The sequence below is a fragment of the Polyodon spathula genome, chromosome 5, assembly GCF_017654505.1.
Source record: "Polyodon spathula isolate WHYD16114869_AA chromosome 5, ASM1765450v1, whole genome shotgun sequence".
NCBI classification, from domain to species: Eukaryota; Metazoa; Chordata; class Actinopteri; order Acipenseriformes; family Polyodontidae; genus Polyodon; species Polyodon spathula.
Window position 1 is genome coordinate 66,026,937 of NC_054538.1, and position 18,201 is coordinate 66,045,137.

The 18,201-nt window shown below is 40.2% G+C and overlaps 2 protein-coding genes across 6 annotated transcripts in view; one reads left to right on the top strand and one right to left on the bottom strand.

Annotated features, from left to right (window-relative positions):
* Window positions 1–478, top strand: part of si:ch211-278j3.3 (E3 ubiquitin-protein ligase RNF19A) — a 33,067-nt gene extending 32,589 nt beyond the window's left edge. For all 4 annotated transcript variants that reach the window (XM_041251057.1, XM_041251060.1, XM_041251059.1 and 1 more), the window contains one exon: window positions 172–478. In XM_041251057.1, coding sequence (XP_041106991.1) covers window positions 172–358 — 187 coding nt within the window. In that variant the 3' untranslated portion in view covers window positions 359–478. The remainder of the gene's footprint in view (window positions 1–171) is intronic.
* Window positions 479–8,226: 7,748 nt separating this feature from the next.
* Window positions 8,227–16,456, bottom strand: LOC121316185 (pulmonary surfactant-associated protein D-like). Of its 2 annotated transcripts, XM_041251062.1 has the most exons (7): window positions 16,302–16,456; window positions 15,045–15,267; window positions 14,456–14,545; window positions 14,103–14,183; window positions 11,379–11,468; window positions 9,928–10,011; window positions 8,927–9,695 (listed from the first exon to the last, which is right to left on the bottom strand). In XM_041251062.1, exons 2-7 carry the CDS (start codon window positions 15,241–15,243, stop codon window positions 9,322–9,324), a joined length of 918 nt encoding a protein of 305 aa, XP_041106996.1. In that variant the 5' UTR covers window positions 15,244–15,267; window positions 16,302–16,456; the 3' UTR covers window positions 8,927–9,321. The 2 variants fall into 2 exon arrangements, with proteins under 2 accessions (XP_041106997.1, XP_041106996.1); XM_041251063.1 differs by lacking the exon at window positions 16,302–16,456 and having other exon boundaries at window positions 8,227–9,695; window positions 15,045–15,576.
* Between the last annotated feature and the right edge of the window lie 1,745 nt (window positions 16,457–18,201).

The following is an 18,201-nucleotide window of genomic DNA, read 5'->3' on the forward strand; positions in this document are numbered from 1 at the left end:
GTTTTCAAAGGAAGATAGCACTTGTTTTTCCTGTCGGAGTAACAGTTCTGTGTTTTAAAGCAGATGGTACCTGCAGCAAATTATGCAAGGTTATCAAACTGGTGGCACTGCACTTGAACTGAATACAGGTGAGGCAGCATGGACCTTATGCTGCTGTCTGTTGTGTTTCAGGGAAGGGAATAACATCGAGGTGCATGTGGAGATTGAAGCCCATCCTAGGGACGGTCGAGAGCAGAGCCTCAGTAGCATCCTGTCCAGCCAGAGCCTGTCAGTGGAGTCCCTGGGGTGTTCCCGGGAGCACCTGTGTGGAGGCGAGCTGAACCGAGGGGCTACACCCGAAACAACAAGCATTGTTTAAAGTACATTCAAACAGCTACACCCTGGCAGCCAGCAGTATTACCTTCCGCTGCTTCAAACAGCATCCAGCTATACAGCAGTTTGAGAGCCGTTGTCTCATTCAAATATTTTTATCCTGTTTGTTGTTGTTGTTGTTGTTATTATTATTATTATTATTATTATTATTATTATTAGATATTAATAAACATTGTTTGTAATTTTAATTTTAATTTAAGTTTTGTTATCTTTTCATAAATTTAGTTATTTTCATGCAAAGAAATGTAGCCTGCTCCTCCTTAACACTAAGATCTACATTGAATCCTATATAACTCCATTTAGCAGACTAAGGGTATACTGTAACAGTATCAGTGACTCTTTCTCAGTCACATGGATACTGTCTTGGGTTCTCAGCTCCTGTTTAGGAGATATTTTGGAAATATGGACCACTGTATCCATAGCTTCACATTGAAGATCACTGCTGTAATAATTAATGAAACAGATTTAAAAAAAATATATATGTTTTAGCATGGATACGGTTGGTTTTTTAGTGATTTGAGAACACCTTATGAATAGTGTATTATGGCAAATAATGAACCATGGAGTTGTTGATTATAATGTCAATGTAGGTTACTCTTGTTTTATTATGAGGTATGCACAGATATTTGCTAAGATAGTCTCGGTGAATCTAGACAAATCTAATGATTTAGCATAGCTTTATAGTACCCACAGCTGTTTTCCCACAGCAAAATAACCTGCCTGGTACAGTACATTGTCTCTACTTCTACTAAACACTGTACAAAGACAGGGACTTCAATCTTTCCACAAAAAGTTAGTGAAAAGCCTAACCACTTTCATAATTCAAATATAATTTTTACATAATGGAACAAACCACTTTTTAAATATCATGTTTATTTTAATTAACCTGGAAATGAAAATGTTTCTCCACAGTCATTTAATGTTTAGAATACTGATAGTCATAACTGATGATTTATCGCATTGAAGAATCTTAAAAAAATGTCTATAGCTTTGCCTGTCATTGTCAAAGCTAGGATCGATAGATTTCAATGTGTTGTCAATGGAAGGAACATCATGTGATTTGTTTGTTATCATGAGACTGATTATGGAACACCATAAACCATGGTCTTCAAGGTGGTTCTCAGCAAACAAAACCCCACAAAAAGCTAAATCAGTGAAATAATGTACTGTGGATTTTTTAAACTGATTCAATACTTTGAGTTGGTTACGCTACTTAAAACATTTCTAATTTAAATGGAACTCACTCAAAATGTTTGTTTGCCCCTTTAATACAAATAAAAACATATATTACACCTTTTTAATTGGCTGACATTCAGTTAGAAAACACAGAACTAGGGGGTGTTGGCTGCTTTGCTTTTCAAATATCTTTTTTTTTTTTTTAATTGCAGGATGATTTAACTGGAATATCAAAGAATGACTTCATGGAAATGTTTTTATGCTGGCTAACCATGGTTTCCTGTCTCTAATATTGAGCACCAAAATACAACTACACTATGCTACGCCATGTGTATAATTGTAAATGAAATCAGCATTAGTTGTGGGAATTCTAATTAACCCAAAATGTGATAATGGTTAACTGAAATAAACTGGTTAATAATGGGGACTTGAGTGGGCTTACATGTCGTTTTATTAAAGGAAAGACTGATGGTAAAGATGGTGATACAACTTACACCCTTTTATAGTGAAAATGACAAATATCTACTAACCAGTGCATAAAAAATGAAATGGATTCAAAAGATAAACTATGACTGGACATTGTCACTACCTATGCAGCTACTTAAGTAAATAATGCAGCTACTTAAATAAGTTATTTCCAGAGCTGCTTGGCAAATAACCTGGTTTTATGTTATTCACATAATATACAAGACCCAGTTGTAGACTGTTTTTCACAGCAGTAGTCCCTGTCGCACAGAAGTGTCTGAACAGTTATTTTCTTTATAATTTGAAATCAAAATTACCATTGTTAATACAAATTGATCTCCAAGTCATAAAAAAGGGTTTAAAAAACAAGTAGTTGTCAAAAGTGGTCACATTTATTGTATTACAGAAGAGACAACATTGTGTGAAAAATAAATGGCATTCCAGTTAAAAACTCCCAAACATTAATCAAAGTTCTTCAAAAACTATGTCATTCCAAGTCCCACAAAACAAACAAACAATAAGGCAGTTCAGTCTCCATTCTCATTATCATTGGGTTCACCGCCTTTCCAGTTTGTATGTTTCAATTTAAATCCCTAATGTCTCTTCTGTTCTTCTGTTGTTCACTCCTGTGAATTAATTTCCAAGCATGTCAAGGAGCCTCTCATTTTCAACTCGGTTTCTATGAGTGTAAATCTGTCAAATTCTTATGCCACTTTTCTAGCTTAAAACATTTTGTGACTGTCACTCTCAAACCCCAAATCAGTCCGTCCCACCCAGCTGTAGCGAAAACATCTGAAATATGATAGAATGTTTGCCTTTGAAACTAGGAATGTACGTGACAGGATGAACGTGTGGTGAAAGACAACAGACTCCAGTCTAGTTTTCCAATTAATGCGCTTGGTTTTATTTCCAAAAAACCCAGGTCACCAAATACGCATTTAAACAAATAATAATAATAATAATAATAATAATAATAATAATAATAATAATAATAATAAACAATAGAGCCGCCGGGATACACAACAATGTGTAACCCGACAAAGCAAAGAGAAACGGGGGTTTGCAGTCCCAAATAATAAACAGAAAAACAATCCGTCTTCCTTTTGTGAGTCTGTGAATGGGAAAAACACGAGGAATAATAAACCCAGCACATCTGGGTTGTCGCTCCTCTGACGTACTCCCGGAGCGTCCCGTTAGTGCTCTATAAAATACAAAAAGGAGAAGGGATTAACAGGTCAGCCCGGAACACAGACAACCAGTCTTTCAACTCCCTTGCTTTGTTTCTCTGTTCGCTGTTTGTTTTGTTTTCGTTTTCGCTCTCTCTCACAGTACCTTGCCTGCAGGAGCAGAACCCTGGGCCACGCCCCCTTTTGTACGCTCTGTACCGTTCCCATTGGTCAGCGAGGGCAACCGCCGTCAACCAATACGCGATTGCCATCACGCTTTCCGACTGGGTCGATGACGTTGCGCACCACGGCTCCATCCCCTTTCCAGGTGGCCGACTTCCACCTCTCCTGGGGATGACTGCTCCTCCTCCCTAACGCCCTCACCGGTCGGGAGGGAGATCTAAAACAAGAGTTCATTCTTTCTTTGTCACATATCCTACCGCTCAGAGTGGAGCCAAAGGAACACTCGGCCAAATCTAACCTTCCCATTACTCCCCCCTCCCGGGAAAAATAATCCGCATTTTGGTGATCTTTCCCTGCATGATGTACCATATGATACATATAAGGCTGCAATGACAAATACCACCGAGTTATTCGAGCATTGCTATCCTTCATGGTGCTTAACCATCTGAGTGGGCCGTGGTCCGTGACCAGATCAAATGAATGTCCCAGTAAGTAATACCTGAGGGAGTGGGTAGCCAATTTAATGGCCAGGCACTCTTTCTCCACATCCGAGTAATTACGCTCCTGAGGAAGCATTTTTTTGCTGATGTAGAGGATGGGGTGCTCCACCCCATCAACTTTCTGGGACAAGACCGCCCCCAAACCAACTTCTGACGCGTTGGTATGGAGGAAGAACCTCTTGCTAAAATCTGGTGATATTAGCGCAGGAGCCTGGCACAGTTTTTGTTTAATGGTCTCAAACGCTCCCTGACACTCTGCTGACCACTTCACTAAATTTGGAGCACACTTCTTAGTGAGGTCTACCAGGGGATTGACCACGGTGGCATAATTGGGGATAAAGCGGTGGTAATAACCAGCCAATCCCAATAGTGACCTCACCTGGGACTTGGTTTTGGGGACCGCCGCGTCCACCAAAGCCTGGACCTTGGTGGCCACGGGTTTCACCCATCTGTTTCCCATGATAAATCCTAGGTACTGGGTCTCTAATTTAGCAAACGCACATTTCCTCAGGTTCGCTGTCAGCCGGGCAGCCCTTAGAGACTGAAGGACGGCTGTGAGTCGAATTACATGCTTTCTCCACGTGGAGCTATATATAACCACATCGTCAATATACGCTGCTGCATACTCACGATGGGGATGTAACACCTCGTCCATCAGTCTTTGAAAGGCGACTGGCGCACCATGTAGCCCAAACGGCATGGTTTTAAAATGGAACAGTCCGTCTGGAGTTGAAAATGCCGTTTATTCACATGAATCGCGGGTCAAAGGGATCTGCCAATATCCCTTTGTCAGGTCCACAGTTGAGATAAACCTGGCCGTCCCCAGTCGGTCAAGGAGTTCGTCGATCGGAGGCATGGGGTAGGCGTCAAACTTGGCGATAGCATTGACCTTTTGAAAGTCAACACAGAAGCGATTAGTGCCATCCTTCTTAGCCACTATAACAATGGGACTGCACCATTCGCTTCTGGAAGGCTCAATGACCCCAAGTTCGAGCATCACCCTCACCTCGTTCTGGACGCCACTCCGCCGGTTTTCTGGGATCTGGTAGGGCCTCTCCCGAACAGTGATCCCTGGCGGAGTAATAACAGCATATTTGGTAAGGTTAGTTCTGCCGGGCACGTCAGAAAACACATCCCCAAATTTCCCGATCAATTTATGCAATTCCACCTGCTGATCCGGAAGTAACTGTTCCCCCATTGAAATCTGACTGGGGCTAGGGGCCTCTATGTAGGGTCCTAGATCATCCTCCATCTCGCCTGGGGCTATGAATAAGACCTCCCTTGCCTTCCAGAGCTTTAATAAGTCGATATGGTAAATTTCTGTTTTGTTTCGGCGGTTGGGTTGCCTAATTTCATAATTTACTAGTCCTACGGCCCATATCACCTCATACGGCCCCTGCCATTTAGCATACAGCTTCGATTCAAAAGACGGAAGAAGCAGCATTACTTTATCTCCTGGTCGAAAGGTTTGAATTTGTGCATTAGTATTGTAATGCTGCTGTTGCCAATGTTGAGCCGATCTAAGATTGTCTTGATCTAAGCGACCAATTAAATCAAGACGTTCCCTTAGTAGGAGCACATGCTGCACCACATTTTTAGAGGAGCTTTTATGTTCTTCCCAACCTTCTCTCAACAGGTCGAGGATGCCCCGTGGCTGCCGGCCATATAACAACTCAAAGGGGGAAAATCCCGTTGAGCTCTGAGGCACCTCCCTCACAGCGAAGAGTAAGGAAGGAAGAAGAGTAGCCCAATGTTTCTGCTGCTGACTCACAAACCGTCTTAACATTTGCTTCAATGTTTGGTTAAAACGTTCCACCAAACCATCTGTTTGGGGATGATAAACAGACGTCCTGATGGGATGTATCTTTAGCATTTTGTACACCTGCTGTAGCGTTTTTGACAAGAAGTTCGTTCTGTGATCAGTTAATATTTCTTTGGGAATCCCTACTCTAGCCAAAATCTGACTTAACTCTTTCGCAATTGCAGTGGCACTAGTGGACCGCAAAGGAACTGCTTCCGGGTACTGCGTTGCATAATCCACCATTACTAATATGTGCGTGTACCCGGAATCAGAAGGCAGCACCGGCCCAACTATGTCCATTGCAACGCGTTCGAAGGGAGTGGAGATAATAGGCAGTGGGACCAAAGGGGCGGGGCACACTCGACCCGGCGCTACTCTCTGGCATTCCGGGCATGTAGCTACATATTTCGCCACCTTGGTGTAGAGTCCTACCCAATAAAATCGAGCCAGTATTCGGTCCCTCGTCTTGTCAACACCAAGGTGTCCTGCAAAGAGGATGTCATGTGCCAGCCTCATGACCTCGGGTCGACAGGACGGGGGAACCATCAACTGTTTGACAGGCTGTCCTGTGCCCGGGGTTAGATTTACCCTATATAGTAAGTGCCCCTCTACAACAAAGCGGGGATATACCAGCGTCCCGATGCCGTCAACATCCTTACCCTCAATAGACCAAGCCTGTTCCCAAGCGTGCACCAGTGTGGGGTCATTGTTCTGCTCCCACACTAGGTCCATGCTTGAGGCCCACACGTCCGGGATATTGACAGGGGCTGGATCAGTCTCCACCCTCAAGGGTCCAGTAACCTCGTCCGCCCGGTCACACTGTGTTCCCACTCCCTTCGATTGTCGTTTGGGACCATCAGACCCTTCCCCTGCCAGGCCCCAATTGTGTCTGATCAAGGCACCTTCCCACTTTTCCCTCCATCTCTCCTTATGTTTTCCTAGGACGAAAAAGTGGAGAAAACAGTTCTGCATGGAAAGGAAAAATGGTGCCAATTACTTCCTTTCCTCGGGGGTCTGCCGTGTCTACACGTGTTTGTCGAGGCTGCCGATATTTTTACCAAAGCCTTATATTGCGGCCATTCTCGACCCAGAACAATTGGGTGTGGTAATTTTTCGGCCACCCCTACTACCAGGTGGCGCTTTATTGGGCCTACCGCTAAATATACTTTTAGGGTGGGGTATGTCACCGTGTCTCCATGGATACAGGAGATCGCCACCTGACCTTGTGGCTGCCACGACACACCGCCGAGGAGAGCTGTCTGAATCAAAGTTTGCTCACACCCTGTGTCCACTAACGCATGGGTCTTCACATTCCCCAGCATAACATCAACCATACATGGGCCATCCCGACCATTTCCCCATTTCCTACCTGTCTCCGATGCCAGGTGACACGCAGCCACGTCACTCTCCATAGCTGCCAGGCAGTACCTGGTGATGTGTCCCGGCTGCTGGCACCTAAAACAGACTGGTGGGGCAGAGGGAAGGGCCAGTACATATTTGTCCCGCTGTTGGTATGACAGCAGGGCAGGGGAAACCATTCTACCCTAGCTGGGGGCCAACCTCTGCCGCCATGGCAAGGGGGCTGGATGGCCCGATGGGGTCGGTGATCTGGCAGGTCTTGGTCCGGGGGGTGTTTTGATGGTGGTCCCTGGGGAGGGCAGTTCATCAGGGTGGATTGGGAGGACATGAGGGCGTCCTCAAAATTTTCGGCCAACGCCATGGCCTGGTCCAGTAGCTGTAGCTGGGTAGTTGGGTTGTGCCGGTGAATCCAGGCCTGCGTTTCAGCCCCGACCACATGGCAGAACTGCTCCATAACAATGGCCTCCCCCATCTGAACCCCGGTCTTCTGGGTAGGGTTCAGCCATTGCGCCATGTGGTTGCATAACCGCTGGGCCACCACCCTGGGCCGGCTGTTCGGTGGCCGCCGGAACTCTTGGAACCTGACCCGGTGAGTCTCCCCCATGATGTTAAGACGGCGGAGGATAGCCTGTTTCACCAGGTCGTAATGGGTAGCGTCGTCGTCTGTCATGGCCTGGTATGCTGCTTGCGCTTCCCCAATTAAGCAGGGGCCAAGTTGGCTCGCCCAGTGCTCCCGGGGCCATGCTGCAGTGGTGGCCAGTCGCTCAAAGGCCACAAGGTAGGCTTCCGGGTCATCCTCTGTCGTCATTTTCTGGGCCGGGGTCTTCGGGGCAACCATCACGGGGCCTGCTGTTGACATCACCCCCATCCTGACCCTCTCGATGAGAGCCGTATATCGCTCCTCCCTCCTCCGTTCCTCAGCCTCCCTTCGGCTGTCCAAAGCCTCCAGGACCGCTCGGGAGGGAGATCTAAAACAAGAGTTCATTCTTTCTTTGTCACAGTACCTCAATAAAATTGTACCTTGATTCAGTGCAAACACATTGGCTGCACAGCTTTGAACATAAATGAACACTTGAACATGAACATTAACACATCCAAGCCAAATCATTGCTATGCAAAGCCACATCCTGGCCATTTTGAGAGCCAGATGAGGATGCCCCCTGGAGGATTACTTGCACATTGCAAAAGAACATTAAAGCCGGGAATTCAGAAACCACTTGAGGACGAACCGGATTCAGAAACTTAAAATGGACAACATCAAAAATAGAAATCATATTAACAAGAAAAGGAGCCACTAGTGGGGTTTATTCTATATATCTAAAAGGAGGAATATCTAAATATCACCATAATTTCAACGAAATTACAGAAATACACCAGTCTTCATGCAGTGTTACTGCAGATGTTTTATTTACCATTGGTAAAACAAATGACTTTGTTTTAATGATCTACAGTATCAAATGTATTGTGTTTTCCTCCAAATGACCAGTTAGTTTCTAGTGAAACAAAACAAATAAACTGAGCAGAAAGATAAGTAAATACAAAAATATACAGTGTGTTGGTTACATTGTTAAAGTGAAGTGAGTATAGTTATGTTCACTGGTAATTAAAGCTGTATCTACTTTTATATTTTATCTAATTATTCAATGTTCTTTAAAACTTGAGGTATTTGAGGCATACAAAATTGCTTTTCTTTATCGCTTAGTGTGGAACTTCTAAAAAAAGTCACTAATGTCCTTTAGTCCCCATTTGTTCATATCTAGTATTTCTAATTATTTTACTTTTAAACAGTGCAGTTAGTTTTACAGTTATTACTTATGAATGATATTACATTGTCTAATAGTTTTAAGTTTATTTATTTGCCATTCAAATATAACCTATAAAATGACACATGTATATAATATAAAGATAAGATTCCAAAGTCATTGAATATTTATTTGAACTGTGTTAAGTTTATGACTTCCTTTAAAAAATACAGTGGTATTCTATGGCATTCATGGTGTTTGATTTTCTGACAATTTACGAGAAATGTATTCATGAATCATAAGCATTCCAGGAAGTGCAAAGGGATGTGTTGACTGTGTATTTATGCAGCCCAATATTTTCATTTTGCACATTGATATTAGTGACCTGGGGTTGCAGTTTCTGAACTTCACAGCAGATGTCCCTATTGCTCAATATTATGTCTGAAAGTTATTCTTCTTTGTCTATTAATGTAAAATTGACCTAAAATACTTATTTCAAATTACTTTTTCCCCTGAAATGTAAATACACATACCTGTATTTACAGATACAGGTTATTTTACAATTCACAAACAATTATGTTAGATGTTCCACATGGAACATCATTCCACATCCCGTCAGAAACCAGAACAACACAGTCTTCCTGTCCTTTATCATTGTTGGGTTCACCACTTTGCCATTTAGAAAACTCTATACGTTTTCCATTTAAATCTTCAAATGTCCCTTCTGTTCTTCGGTCGTTCGCTCCTATGAACACATTTCCAATTTGTTTGGCAATGACATGGAGACCATCATTTTCAGCTTGGTTTCTTGGAGTGGCAATTTGTCCACCGACCCCCGTACAAAATTTCAAGCCGTCTTCAAAAGTGGCTGAGGCTTTCATAGTTCCAAAAAATGTATTACCACTTCTGCTCGATAATGTAAAAATTAAACCTGCAAAGAAGTGGGAACATTGTATAACATCATTTAAATTACATTATGTGTATTGATGCTTCACAACAGCTACAATGCTTTCAATTTCACATGATCATGGTTATATTAAAATTGGCTGTATCCTGATTTGAATCTGAGACACTAGAGGTCAGTATTGTATACTTTAGGTGTTTAATTTGCTTACTGTTTTAAAAAAGTCATACTTAAAAATAGCCTTTTTTAATCCTCTTACGTTTTTCAAGATTTGAGTAACTGTCCTTCAGTTTTTTAATCTCTGCCTCTAATTCAACAATACGCCTCAGATCCACAGATGCACCTGAAATCAAAAATCATAAGAAAAGACCCACATACAATTATATGATATTTTAGAGACATAAATAAAAAAAATAAAAATTTAAAAAAAGCTTGCATAAGACTTCTGACTCAACACTGTCAAAGCAAAAAAGTACATCTGGTACTACACTAGGTTAAAAAAAAAAATGTGGAGGATAATTCGCGCCAAATTAAATAATAAATAACAAAATAAGTAAATATATACATACAAACATACACACATACAAACATTACAAAGAAAAAAAGTATTTATTTATCTTTTTTTTTTTTTTCTATTTTATTTGCATTGCATTTTATTTTATTTTTATTTTTTTATCTTTTTTTTTTTTTTTATTTTGGGCACGACCTTTTCACTGTGGTATTTCTCATTATGCGTCAATCTCGCTGAAATGGCGGGACAATCCGGTAAATGACTCGATGATCTACTAATTTTGCCACCGTGCTGTGCAGGGGCGTGCTGACAGGGGATCGTGCCAATGAGAACGCTGACTGCAGTCAGCTGGCAATGCTCCCGACCAACCACAAAAGAGCTGCATTTTCTTTGCTACAGTGAAATCACTGCTACCCCAGTAGGGGTGAAGAATGTTACATAATTCTTTATGGATTTATTTTTGTTGCTAAACCACATGCCCTCCCAAAGGGACCCACTAAAGTATAAAGTTTTTTTTTTGTTTGTTTTGTTTTATATCCAGTAGTTAGAATGTGGTCACCTGAAAGACCTGAGGGCCGGTTGTTGCTGTCTGTAAAAAATTAAAATAATCAGCTCAAATGAGTTACGGGTGACAGACTATTGCTGGAAACAGGCGCAAGTCAGTGATGTAAAAGCTTCCACTTCGTTCCCGTTGCAGGACGTCCTCTGCTTCTCTTTGCAGTTATTGAATTGGTTCAGTCATTTTTGAGAAAGCTACTGTTTTTCTCGATTTCTACGTAGACTCGTTAGGAGATAATCGAAGGCACTATAGCTTCATTGTCCCGACTCCCGCCCTTCCAGTACGTAAGATTGACGCTCTGCGACACTAGAGCTAAAAGATTGTGCCAAAATGTAAAAAACGAAATAAATAAATACATAAAATCCGAAATAAATAACGAAATACACTGTATAGAAAAATTGATTTATTTATTTATGAAATGACTCCGGAAATGCAACATTTACCTGTAAGCACGACTTGTCAATCGTATTTTCTTAAACATTGTGCAGTACTAGAATCATGTTTGAATATAAAAAAAAATAAACTATAATATGCGTTTCTTTCCAAACTTTATTAGCAAGTGGAAATGCATGCCAGGTAAGATATATTAAATTAATTTATAAGCTACAGCCGCTTTAAGTACTTTGTAATAAGTGTGTACCTCTGGGTCCCGGTTCCCCTTGGTCACCCTTGTGTCCTTTTGGTCCTACTGGCCCTGTGTCTCCTGGGGGACCCCGGACTCCACTTTCACCTGAAAAGACAGAAAACATGTTTGGTTGAGGGATGGTAATTATTAAAGATGCCACGTTTACATTTTTTTTTTTTTTTTTTTGTAAACGTTTAAAACTACCTGTAATAAATAGGACGATGCCATTTAAACCATACAAAATAAATAAACAAACAAACAGTAAATATATTTATGTATTTTATTTATAAATGTATTTATACTTTAACATACATACAAAGCACCAACTCCCCAAGAGATATGGTGCCCATACATAGATAATACGTACAAACATATATTATATTTATAGAGAATTGTGAGCACCAAATACTTGCCAAATTATTTACCTTTCAAGCTCTCACTTGTTCTCAAATGTTACTTATTAGAAACGTTTTCCATACATTCATTACCGTTGTGTGCTAACAAAACCTGAAAAATAACTCTTAATCAGTGCTTTTTCTGACATGTTGTTTACTTAGACCTAGCTTTTTTTCTTTTTTTTCAATATCGACTATCTATCTGCTCATAAAATACCGCTGTTGCATGTGCCAATTGTTTAATTCATTCAAATTCTCAAAAAAAAAAAAAAAAAAAAAAAAAAAAAAAACATAAATTAGTGGCAGTTACCGGTTATCTTAAAGCAGTTTATTCACATTGTCGCTTACAGTGATGGCAGGGTGCAGCCTGCTTGTTTCTCTCAAGGTCGACTGTGTAATTATTAAAAGCGAACTCCAGAACCGCAGGTACTTTTAGTGTACCCTCCGTGTTGTTGATGTTTAGTTTTTTCGTGCCTGTGACAAAACTCAAATCTCTATTTTTTCCAGGATTTTCTGTAACCCGTGATCAGAAATGTGTCTTTGCTTCCCGCCTACACATTTTGATTCCCGGGCTCTCTGCTGCTTGTGACGTTTGATCACAGAACGGGGCTATAGGCTAGAAATGTGTTTTTTATTTCCTTAGCAATGGTCATAGCAACCATGGCAAGAACCTGTTTATGTGCAAAATGACAAGATGATTGCGGATGTTAGAGACATAGGGAAACGTGATTTGAGAGGGGTAGGGGCCACATTTCCATTTTATGTAGCCCTTAATGACCAAAAACTTTTTTTGGGGGGGGGGGGGGGGAGGGGTTGGAGTCAAGCTTGTTATTACCAAGTATAAAACAAAAAACAACTGAAAACATTCGTGAGAAAATACAGGCAGTTTATCAACACATCATTAGCAGCCACAAATCCTTATGAAAGCACATGCTCTATATCCTAAACACTATCGCAAACATGGAAGCAAATTAATCTCTTAAAAGGTACCCATAAAACCAATCTAGTTGGCTATCAGCTAGCTATCACCTTAATAAATGGCAACATACACCCAACAATTTAATAAACACCAAACAACGTTTAGCTAACTGTTAACAGTCATCGTGACCCATACTTTAAAACACACATATAAACTTCAGATAGTTTTTAACTTACTTTAAAGCCTCCCCAGCTATGCATCCCAAATGATCAACTGGAGAATGCTGGAATGGCAAGCAGTATGGGCAATGCGCTCTGCACAGTAGGATGTCATCCCCTCTGCACAGTTAAGTTTGTGTGCACGGGAACGACATTGATCATTTGTTAAATTAAAATAATTTTGTAACTGTGCATTCACCTTTTAATAAAACACATTAAATATAGCCCCAAAACCGCAAGATCTGTTAAAAGTAGCTTAACTACCGCCTAAATATTTCCCGCGGCTACCTTTTCCAAGTAGCCCAATTCCATTTTAAAACCACAGACCTGGAAACTGGTAGGGGATCTAGAGTGGCGACTATGCGATTCTTTAGCCTGTAAATTGAAAATCCAGTTATTTTCATTGATAGCTGTGTGAATCGGATTATTTAGCCACTAGAATACGTGCCTGATGCTCCATATCCGACGTCCATTGGAGGTGAGATTGAGGACTCGCTAGGTTTTGTTCCCTGTTTAGTTGGAGCTCCGATTTTACTTTGATTTGAATATTTTTCGTTGACTGAGTCCTCAACCACATCTCCAGTTGAACATTGTAATTAACTCTGGGTTGTTTTATTCTGCTTAGGTGCCCTTCAGTGCTTTACAATACTACATGTGGTGCTGACTTGTGAACTACACTGTCTGTATATAGAGTAGCCGGTGTTAAGTACTATGCCGCTGTCTTTACAAAGCCCTGGAAAATTATCAATTTGATATAATCGCTGGCTGTAAATGTAAAAAGCATATTTCTTCTAATAAATAAAAACATTGGACTCCATTTTTGCTTGTCTTCTTTTCTTGAGGTTCATGCATTGCTCTTTCCCCCTAAAATAATTTGTGCTGTTAAAGTAGGGCAAAATTGGGGAAACACTACATTTGAGTTGCTCTTTTATAAAGCTGGTGTAGTCTGATTACTGCATGGCGTAGCGTTGGTGGCCTAGCCTGAATGTAGCCGGTGCGTGCTACTCCCTTACTTGTTGGTTCCCCCCTGTTACATCTAGACCCCTATAATGTCTAGTTAATAATTAAAAATAAATAAATAGTTAAAAATAAAGTTAGTCTCTTCCAGAACACACTAGTGCACTCCCACCCTAACCCTAGACAACCCTCTTCAATCCTGCAGACAGCACACTGCAGCTTTAAATACATTAAACAAATACATACATACCTGATGTACCTTGAGGGCCAGATTCTCCCTTGTCACCTTTCTGACCCATTAACCCAAATGGTCCAGCTTTCCCTGGAGGCCCTAAAAGATACAAGCTTGTTTGAATTGTAGTTCAGACAAGCTCGGACAGTGGAAGATGGTTGTCCATGAGTGTACATGGCAAATGTCAGCCAACTCAGGGACTGCTGCATTCACAGTAGAGCAAAAAACAGACCAAAGGTGTCGCAGAGCAGGCCACTTTTAGATATACACTACAAAAGCAAAGAGCTAAACCTCCTCAAAACAGCTTAAAAGTAGCTAGTGTAACCGAGCATGTGACTAGACATTTGTGTCCCAGTGAAAAATGTGTGTACCTCTGGGCCCTGGTTCTGCCTTATCTCCTTTCTGTCCCATTTGTCCAACAGGTCCATCATTTCCTGGAGGACCCTGGGCACCTGCTTCTCCTTGACAGACAAAACAAAGTTTAAAAGATTATGCTTTCCCTGTGAAATTCACAAACCTCTCTCCACTCTGTATGTCTGCAAAAACAACATATGAATCCAAATTAACATGTATTTATACTAAAGTAATTCAAAAATGACTACAAAAGATTTGGAAGCAAGTAGTTTTTCGAGATTTACGATTATACTGTAAATACAGTAAAAACTACTCACTTCTAAATCGTTTGTAGTCATTTTTGTATTACTTTAGTATAAATACATGTTAATTTGGATTCATATGTTGTTTTTCTGACTTTATGTGAATGAAAAGACACACATTTGCCCGTTTTCCCATTGGAAATAGTGATATTTTGAAATATCACTGTCCTGGTCACAAAAGCAAAGTTTGTGGGGAATAATAGCCATTTTCTATACTTTTGAGGCATAAGCAATTAGGAAATAACACTTACTACCCAGGAACAAAATTGTATTGCATAGTGTAATCAGTATATGTTTTATTTACCCTTTTCTCCTCTTTCACCTTCTTTTCCATCCCTTCCGTCTCTCCCATCTCTTCCAGGTAACCCATTGTTACCAGGAGACCCGGGGATTCCTGGGTAACCAGAGCATTGGTTACCCTTGATGGGATCTTCCGTATAACCAAGTTGCATCTCTAGTACAAGCAGGGTCACTACAACACCTAGTATTTTGTTTATGGGCATCTTGGGTGATTTTGCAAAGTATTTCTTCAATAGAATGACAAAATATTTGTTGTAACTTAACGTTTTGAAAAAGCAAACAGAAAACAGCCTCCTCACAATGAAACAGGAATTACGGGTTCACTAACACATTAAGACTTAATGATATGATTGTCATAATCTTACTCAATCAACCTCTGTATTTTTACCATATGCAGCACATCAAATTATTGAGGATATCGCCAGAAAATTGTCAAATCAGACTTTATGTAAATGCATGACCTTTCCTGAGTATTCTTCTTAACAAAATGTATTTAGCACAAGTTCAAGGTAGACTTTGTGCGAAAAGCAATTTACCCAGAGAAGGGCATTGAGGTTTTTATTTTTTTTATTTTTTATTAAATCAAATTGACTGTAAATTACTTTATTAATATTTTTAAAAAGTCCCACAAACGAATTTACTGCCCACAAGTTATGTGGAAGTCATTTATTTCACTATGCAACTAACAAGACAACCTTATAATATAGGATAGTAGTTTAAAATCTACCAACTGATAACATTATATTAACAAATATAGTAGTATATTTCTGATCTATGTTATTTTTTTGTTGCCTGGTTACCTGGTAAAGCTAAATATATCATCCCCATGCACCATAGTGACCCAGTTAGTGATTCCTCCTGTGAGAATTACTCTGCGACTCCAGGAGTATCACACACAAAATTAACACATCTACAGGTCTTAGCATAAAGTGATCACTCAGGATGCTATACCCAGTGCTGTTTGGAGGCTTGCAGCAATAATGAAAACGATACCTAACATTTAAAGGTATGAGTCTGACCCCTCAGTAATGTTCAGTCTATGTGTAAATACACCCAAAGTGGCAGATGTCCCCAGTCTTTTTCACTGGATGAATTGATAGCATGATAGCATCCTGTTTTCTGTTAGTCTTTCAGCAAGGCAGGGCAAAATAACTTTTACTCCTTATAAATACAATATGTATCCTTATAAATACAATATATAGTACTATACAAAATGTTCATATTAATGAAAGTTTAGTCATTAATAAAGAAATAAACATACCTTATATTTTTGATCTTTCTGTGTGTGTGTTTTTTTCTTGCTGGTTCTTGTGGCAGCATGGAGTTTGTTACTGTGAAATCAGAGGAAGGTTTTTTGGACAGTGCCAAAGAAATGGTCATGTGTTTTCCCAGTTTTTATCTATTTTCCTGAACTTGCTAAAATGAATCTGACAAATTGCCTACAGGAAATTCCAGTTAACTTTTGGTTTGCTGGTAAAAAGCTGGTATTTCAGGGAAAATGAAACTTATGCTAACTAATACATGGCATTCCAGTAACATGTTTGTTTTAATTTATTTTTCTCTTTGCAGTTATGGATCTGTAAATTACCTTCTAGTAGTGTATTCTTTCACACACTGTGAAGAATATTTTCTCTTTGTCTGTCTCGCTCTAGATTACGGCGACTTGCCATTGGAAAGATTATGCAAAAATATTGGTCATGTTGAGATCACGAGATAATTTTTCTCAGGATCTCAAGGAAACAAATGATTACTTCTCGTGCTCCCCCCACCCCCCAGTAAACCGTCAGCAGCTGACTTGATTTTCCCAGCAAGTCAGGGCTAAATTGTTTTTACTTTTTATAAATAAAATGTATATTACTATACCAAATTTGCATGATAATGAAAGTTTAGTAAACAAACTGCAATGTTGACAGTCTGCGAGGTTAACATCACCAGACTCCATGGTGCAGGGTATGTTTAGCGGAGAGTCAACCTATTAGGAAAAGGGACACTGAACTAAGACTGTTATGGAACTGAATGTGATGTGACCGTCAGGGGTGGGACACTGTAAAGGGACTGTTTTGGTCTGGTGGGCTGATGTCAGGAGGGGTGGGATCAAGGCAGGCGTTATAAAGCAGCAGCGTGCCCTCACCACGAGGAGAGCGTTATAAGTAACTGAAGAGATTCAGTTCTATAAAGTTTGTGTACACGGTTGTTTTGCATGGTTGGGCTGACAGCGGCCAAGTATATTCAGAAGCCTGTAAACGACTAATTGCAGCCGCTTCTATTACTAGTTTGCCAGCAGCTACGGCACGTTCAGTTGGCTCCCAGAAATTTAACTGTGAATTCGGAGAATCAAACTTTTTTCTTGCTGGTTCTTGGGACACATAGAGTTTATTAGTAGTGAAATCAGAGGAAGGTACTGAAATATGTTATTGTTTATCTATCTATCTATCTATCTATCTATCTATCTATCTATCTATCTATCTCTCTCTCTATCTATCTATCTATCAATATCTAAAGTTTAACGGTACGAGTCTGCCCCCTCTCAGTGATGTTCAATTTATGAACTGGATGAACTGATAACCTGGTAGCAGCACCTCATCCTGTTTTCTATTTGTCGCTCACTCTCTACATACAATACTACTCCCACCCCCTATAAACCATCAACAGCTGTGCTTTTTTTTCTTACTGGTTCTTGTGGCAGCAGGGAGTTTGTTGGTAGTAAAGTCAGAAGAAGGTATAGAAACACAAACACACACACACACACACACACACACACACACACACACACACACACACACACACACACACATATACATATATATATATATATATGTTTTTTTTTTTTGGGACAGTTCCAAAGAAATTGTCTTTGGAACTTCTGGTGAATCACACTTTAAGTACATGGCTACAATACAACTTCCCTTATACATAAAGTAACAGTTTCTTTATACATTGATATTATGCAGCCCATTGCACTACATCCTGTGGTTTTTCACAATCTATTTGATGCTTTTACCACAGTCTGTTGAATGTTGGAAATACTGAGATGGAACACCTAATGTAAATGTAAGTCTATTTCTTTAATATGTGCATAACCAAAAAGCAGCCTTACAAATATTTTTAAGTGTTGGAAACAACTGTAACAAAAACTGTCCCAACAGCAAGTTAAGTTATTG

Coding starts and splice junctions, on each gene's coding strand:
- LOC121316185 (XM_041251063.1), bottom strand. CDS start 15,243: ATGCCCATAAACAAAATACTAGGTGTTGTAGTGACCCTGCTTGTACTA. Junction 14,546..15,044: donor AGGTGAAAGAGGAGAAAAGG/GTAAATAAAACA, acceptor TTGTCTGTCAAG/GAGAAGCAGGTGCCCAGGGT. Junction 9,696..9,927: donor TTACTCAAATCTTGAAAAAC/GTAAGAGGATTA, acceptor ACTTCTTTGCAG/GTTTAATTTTTACATTATCG.